Source organism: Antrostomus carolinensis, unplaced genomic scaffold (assembly GCF_000700745.2).
Source record: "Antrostomus carolinensis isolate BGI_N321 unplaced genomic scaffold, ASM70074v2 scaffold35931, whole genome shotgun sequence".
NCBI lineage: Eukaryota > Metazoa > Chordata > Aves > Caprimulgiformes > Caprimulgidae > Antrostomus > Antrostomus carolinensis.
In genome coordinates this window covers 1-5916 of record NW_010295514.1, presented here as the reverse complement: position 1 = coordinate 5916, position 5916 = coordinate 1, and the positions used below count along the sequence as shown (strand labels likewise).

At 55.6% G+C, this 5916-nt stretch overlaps 1 protein-coding gene across 1 annotated transcript in view; it reads left to right on the top strand.

The window, feature by feature from the left end:
* Positions 1 to 5647, top strand: part of LOC104532738 (THO complex subunit 5 homolog) — a gene marked incomplete at its 3' end in the record, with an annotated part of 9804 nt that extends 4157 nt beyond the window's left edge. Inside the window, 5 exon segments of the mRNA XM_029087477.1 lie at positions 1 to 39; positions 2855 to 2969; positions 3721 to 3853; positions 5150 to 5227; positions 5607 to 5647. The exon segment at positions 1 to 39 is cut by the window's left edge and continues 132 nt beyond it. Coding sequence (XP_028943310.1) covers positions 1 to 39; positions 2855 to 2969; positions 3721 to 3853; positions 5150 to 5227; positions 5607 to 5647 — 406 coding nt within the window.
* Between the last annotated feature and the right edge of the window lie 269 nt (positions 5648 to 5916).

The window sequence follows — 5916 nt, the reverse complement described above, 5'->3', positions numbered from 1 at the left end:
CCGGGCCCGCCTGGACTGGGAGCTGGAACAGCGCAAGAGGTGGGTGAGCAGCGGCTGGGTTTGGTGTCAGGCTGCTGCAGGGCAGGGTGCTCAGCCAGCCCCCAGAGTGAGCTGCTCAGCTGCTGGGGGAACCAAACGTGGCTCATAAAGGTTTTAACATCCTCTTGAAATAGTCAGCGTAGAACAAGTGACAGATTGATTGTGTAACCAAGCCCTTGGCGTGGAGATTCAGTCTTTATGTGGAGCTGGGCTTGGTGGGATCCTTGTTTCATGGATCAAGGAGGTTCCTTTCATGAGCCTGATGAAACAGAGCCCTGGGGGTCCTGGGGAGAAGAGCAACCTCCAAACCAGCATGAGCAAAGCCCCAAGACAGCCACAGTGGCTCTGCAAGAGGGTCTGCCTGGCTGGGGCTGTGCCTTGTGCTCTGGGTGATGACAGCAAAGGCATCTTGGCTCTCCTGCTAAGCCCATGTGTTCTCTCAGCGAGGCAGTGAACATCAGCACTGACTCTTGGGTATCAAGTGGGAAAAAAAAAGAGTATTTTGGTGTTTCTCCAGCATCTACCAACCAAGGAGCAAGGGACAGGACAAAAGGAAATGGTCTCAAGTTGTGCCCAGGGCAGTTGAGATGGGATGTGAGGAAGAATTTCTTTGCTGAAAGGGTTCTGAGGCATTGGAAGGGGTTGCCCAGGGCAGTGGTGGAGTCCCCATCCCTGGAGGGATTGAAGAGTCGTGTAGACACAGTGCTGAGGGACATGGGTTAGTCATAGGGGACTGGTCAGTGTTGGGTTCATGGTTGGACTCGATGATCTCAAAGGGCTTTTCCAACCCAGGCCATTCTGGGACTGCGTGAGGAGGCTCTGGCAGCTGGGAACAGGGACACTCCCGCCGTGGGGGTGATACTGAAGGATGGGAGGTTACACGCTTCCATCCATAACCTGGTTCTGCAAGATGTGCCACGTAGGGTGAAGCCATCCCTGTTTTATCTGCTGTGCTGTGGTGTGAGGAGCAAAATGAAGCCAGCTTGGCCTGTCAGCACAGCCCGGTGCTGCTGCCGTTGGTTCCTGCCTGTGCTCCTGACGCTCGCCACGGCGGGGAGCTGCCTGCGCGGCGCTGATCTCCACGGGCACCCTTATCCTGCTGCTGGCAGCCACCTCCTCAGCCCAGGCTCTAACCCCCCAGGTCCCTCAGCTGGTGCAGGCAGGCCAGGTGGCTCAGCTGCTCTGTCATGTGAAAAGCAAACATGACGCAATGTTCATGGGATTTGATGACAAACAGCAGCTTTTTCAGCAGCTTTTTCAGCCAGACAGCAGCTGAGACCGGCCTTTCCCTAAGGATCAGTCTGAACCTGCTGGTAGGTGCTGCACGAGCAGAGCAGTGAGAGGTGCTGCCTGACTCCCACACCTTCTGCTTTGCCTCTCCCAGACCCTTCACATCAAACCCAGCTTCTCCCAGCTGGAAGGCACCCATTGGCACTGCAGCCCAGATCCCCCGAGTGCCTCTGCCTGCAGCACAGGCTGACAGAGGGGTGTTCAACCTGGAGATCTCTTGAGGGTTCTCCTTTGTGATGGTTTCACTGACTCTTGCCCTGGGCCAGCAGCAAACACAGCCGTTCACCCACATCCTCCTGAACCCCAGGGGATAGGGGAGAGGATTGGGGGGGCAAGGATGAGGAGGCTGGTAGGGTAAGAGAAGAGCAGTTTAATAATAGAGAGAAAAGAAAACTTAAAAAAATCCCCTAATATTAAAATAGTTGGGTCAGAGCCTGTTTCCAAACACAAATATAGTTTTGTTTGGAAACAGAAGTGTTTGCTCTCTGCAACTCCCTGAAAGGAGGGTGGAGAGAGGTGGGGGTGGGTCTGTTCAACCAAGGACCAAGAGGAAATGGGCTCCAGTTGTGGCCAGGGCAGTTGAGATGGGATGTGAGGAAGAATTTCTTTGCTGAAAGGGTTCTGAGGCATTGGAAGGGGTTGCCCAGGGCAGTGGTGGAGTCCCCATCCCTGGAGGGATTGAAGAGTCGTGTAGACACAGTGCTGAGGGACATGGGTTAGTCATAGGGGACTTGTCAGTGTTGGGTTCATGGTTGGACTTGATGAGCTTAAAGGGCTTTTCTAATCCAGGTGGTTCTGGATTCTGTTTCAGTCCTGCCATGTCAGGTCTGTTACTCCCTCTCAGGTGAGTTCCTCTGCACTGCAGGTGCTCATCCAGGGGGAAGCTGAGTCCTGAGAGCCCCCCAAATCTCCCCTCCCCTGCCCTGCTGGTGGCCTGTCCGGGGCAGCTCATCTCCATACCCAGCCTTCCCTGCTCCTCCTTTCTGCAGGGCAAGAGGTTGCAATTAACAGAGATAAGGAAATTTAACATGTTCTCCCTGAACACGAGTGTACCCAGGGCTCCAGGGTCCTGGTGAACTTGCATTTTCCTGGGCTTTCTACCCAGTTACAGAGGAGCACTTGTGAGTGTCTTAAACCTCAGCTCCCACGAGTGTAACTGCTGAGTTGACGTGATGTGACCTGACTCAGGTGGTTTGGAGTGGAAAAACCTCCTCAGGAGCTTGGTGGGCTCGGCAGGGCTCCGTTGGCACGGCTGCTGGCAGCCATGGGATCAGGTCTGCTGAGGGAAGATCCAGTTGTTGTCCCTTCTCTGAGCTTCCACTTTCTCTCCCCGCTAATTTTCCAGCTCTAACTGGTTCCTTTCTGCCTCCACTTACCCTTGGCATTAAGAGCTAGTTGTTTCTCGCTGTGTCTGAGCTCTCCTGGTTCCTCCAGTGACTTTTGCCAGGTCAGGAGAGCTGAGGCCCGTGACCCAGACAAGCTTTGTACCTGTGATGTGTGCCTCTAACCCAATTCCCACCCCTAGGCTGGCAGAGAAGTACAAGGAGTGCCTGACCAGCAAGGAGAAGATCCTGAAGGAGATCGAGGTGAAGAAGGAGTATCTGAGCAGCCTCCAGCCTCGACTCAACAGCATCATGCAGGTACTGGAGCTCTGAGCTGAGGTCACGCTCTGAGGGCTGTTAGAGAGGTACCACACCTGGCCTGGTTCTGATTGGGAAATGTTTCACTCCCAGTCAGTGTGGACGTGGAGCAGATCCACCTTGTGCCAAGGCTCCTCCGGAGTCTCCTTGTTTATGCGGCAATTCCTGCGGAACTGCGGATGGAGGAGTCATTAAATGGGCCTTTCCCTGGAGAATGATAACGCAGTTCCAGCCCCCTGCGATTGTCTGGGGAGGGAAGAACAGGAGAAGGAACTGGGTTATTTTCAGATCCAAAAGTTTTCCAGCAAAGGAGAACTGCCAGCCCTTCCCGAGGGGCTCGCTGTGCCCGTGGCTGTTTAACCCTCCGCCGCGGCTGCTGTGCTGCTTTCCAGCCTCCCACTTGCCAGCTTGGGGTGAAGGAGGGAGTGAGGACAAGAGGAAATGGGCTCAAGTTGCCCCAAGGGGCAGTTGAGATTGGATGTGAGGAAGAATTTCTTTGCTGAAAGGGTTCTGAGGCATTGGAAGGGGTTGCCCAGGGCAGTGGTGGAGTCCCCATCCCTGGAGGGATTGAAGAGTCGTGTAGACACAGTGCTGAGGGACATGGGTTAGTCATAGGGGACTGGTCAGTGTTGGGTTCATGGTTGGACTCAGTGAGCTTAAAGGGCTTTTCCAACCCAGGCCATTCTGGATTGTGTGAGGAGGGTGAGGTATTCTGTTCCCAGTGATGAGGTCAGCTCTCTTCTCCCCCCAGGCCTCCCTGCCTGTCCAGGAGTATCTCTTCATGCCCTTCGACCAGGCGCACAAGCAGTACGAGACGGCCCGACACCTCCCACCGCCTCTCTATGTCCTCTTCGTTCAAGCCAATGCCTATGGCCAGGCCTGTGGTGAGCACCGAGGGGGAGCAACACCCTGAGGGGCTGTCAGCAGCCAGGGCTGGGGGGCAACGCTCCTCCCACAGGCCTGATTTCACTCCTGCTTGCAGAAAACACTGCTCTGGGGACACTTTTGGGAGGTCCTTTTCATCCCATCTGCTCTGCTGCCAGATTCTGCTGAGCCCAGAGCAGCAGGGTGGCCTCAGGGCCAGCACAATGAGGCAGCAACACTTGAAACCTTGTTTGCTCAGCTCCCTCACTGGAGGAACTGCTTGGGAAGCTCGCTTCCCACCTCTGCCACCCCCTTCTCAAGGTCAGCAGGGACGTCCTTGCAGCCTGCGAGCTGGCTTGGTGCTAATGCAGCCTCCTGAGAGCTGTCACCTCATGGGATGGGTGCCACATTGTGCCACCCATGGGTGATGGTGGCTCCAGAGCAAGCAGTACCTTGCAGAGACCCTTCCCCACATCTCACCTGAAAACCTGCATCCCCTCTGGCAGCTCTGCATTTCCAGGGGCTTTCTGGAGCCTCCCTGTAACAAGGGACAAGACGAGAGGAAATGGCCTCGAGTTGCACCAGGGGAGATTTAAATTGGATATTGGGGAAAATTTCTTCACTGAAAGGGTTCTGAGGCATTGGAAGGGGTTGCCCAGGGCAGTGGTGGAGTCCCCATCCCTGGAGGGATTTCAAAGACCTGTAGAGGTGGCACTCAGGGACATGGTGTAGTGGTGAACTCAGCAGTTTGGGGTTTGCAATTGGACTCAATGATCTTCAAAGTCTTTTCCAACCAAAATGGTTTTATGATTCTGATTTGGGAGGGATTTCCCAGCAGGGCTCTGGATCTACCTGGGCTGTCCACATCTCCTGTGTGTAGTGTGAGAGCTGCAGTCCCACCTGCTCTCCTGCCACTCTGGGAGTGGGACAGGCAGTGGAGGAGTGTGGAAGGACCATACCATGACACTTGGCCACACCAGGTCCCTGCTAATGAGTACCTGCTGCCCTGATGACACAGCTCCTCCCTCCCAGCCCTTATTGGCTCTTGGTAAAGATTTGGCCTTTGCAGTTTCCAGGGACTGTTCCTCAAAACCCAGCATTTTCCCTCCTCCTCAGGAGATCCAGCCCTGTGGTGGCCCCATGGAGCCCCTTGGCCAACTGCTTCTTCCTACTGACCCTTCGTTTGAGCTTCCTCTGCCGCAGGGCTCTGCCTCGTGCAGCTGTGAAGCGGGAACTTTCTGGGGCAGGGCTGCTTCTAACTGCCTTTCCCATCCAGAAATGGGCTTTGTAGCTCAGTTTTCATGTCTCCCCTGTAGATAAGAAGCTCGTGGTGGCCATTGAAGGGAGCGTAGAGGAAGCCAAAGCCCTGTACAAGCCACCTGAGGACTCGCAGGGTGAGTTGAGGTGGTGTTGCCACAGGCAGGTTGCCTGGTGCTCTGTGCAGGCAGAGCAGTCGGGTGGAGAAGCAGGTGGGTTTTGGGGTGGATGCTGAAATGGCACAGTACCTGGTGGCCAGTGTCCTTGGCAGCTGGTCCCCTCTGTCCCCAGCTGCTCCATCTTGAGAGGTGTTCACAGCCCCTCATCTGTTGCAGTGACCCCTGGCACTGGGGACACGTTCCTGTGTGTCTGCATCCTGCTGGGGCTCTGCTTTTGGGGGGCAGTGATGTCTGGGGGAGCTGTGGTGGTGGAGACAGGGCTGGTGGTCCTGCTGGTTGTGGGAAAGCTGCTGAGCCCCAGGTGATCCCCACCTACACCCTCCCTCTCTTTGCACAGATGATGAAAGCGATTCCGATGTGGAGGAGGAGCAGACCACGGTAAGGGAGAGCTCTGTCCCCTTCTGTGTCCTCTCCCAGTGCTAGAACATGTGGGCAAACTGGGAGATACTGGGGGAGCTGGGCCTGAGCAGGGCTGGGAACTGGTTGCTACGTGCTGAGTGTGTGTGCAGGTGCACTGACATTAAATCCAGTTGTTTCTGGGGAGGGGAGAGGTGTCACTTCCAGTTTCTGTCCCCAGTGCAGGACAGCCAGGGTACAAACCTGCCTCACTGGTGTCCCACCACACTCACACCCCACAAACCTGCCTC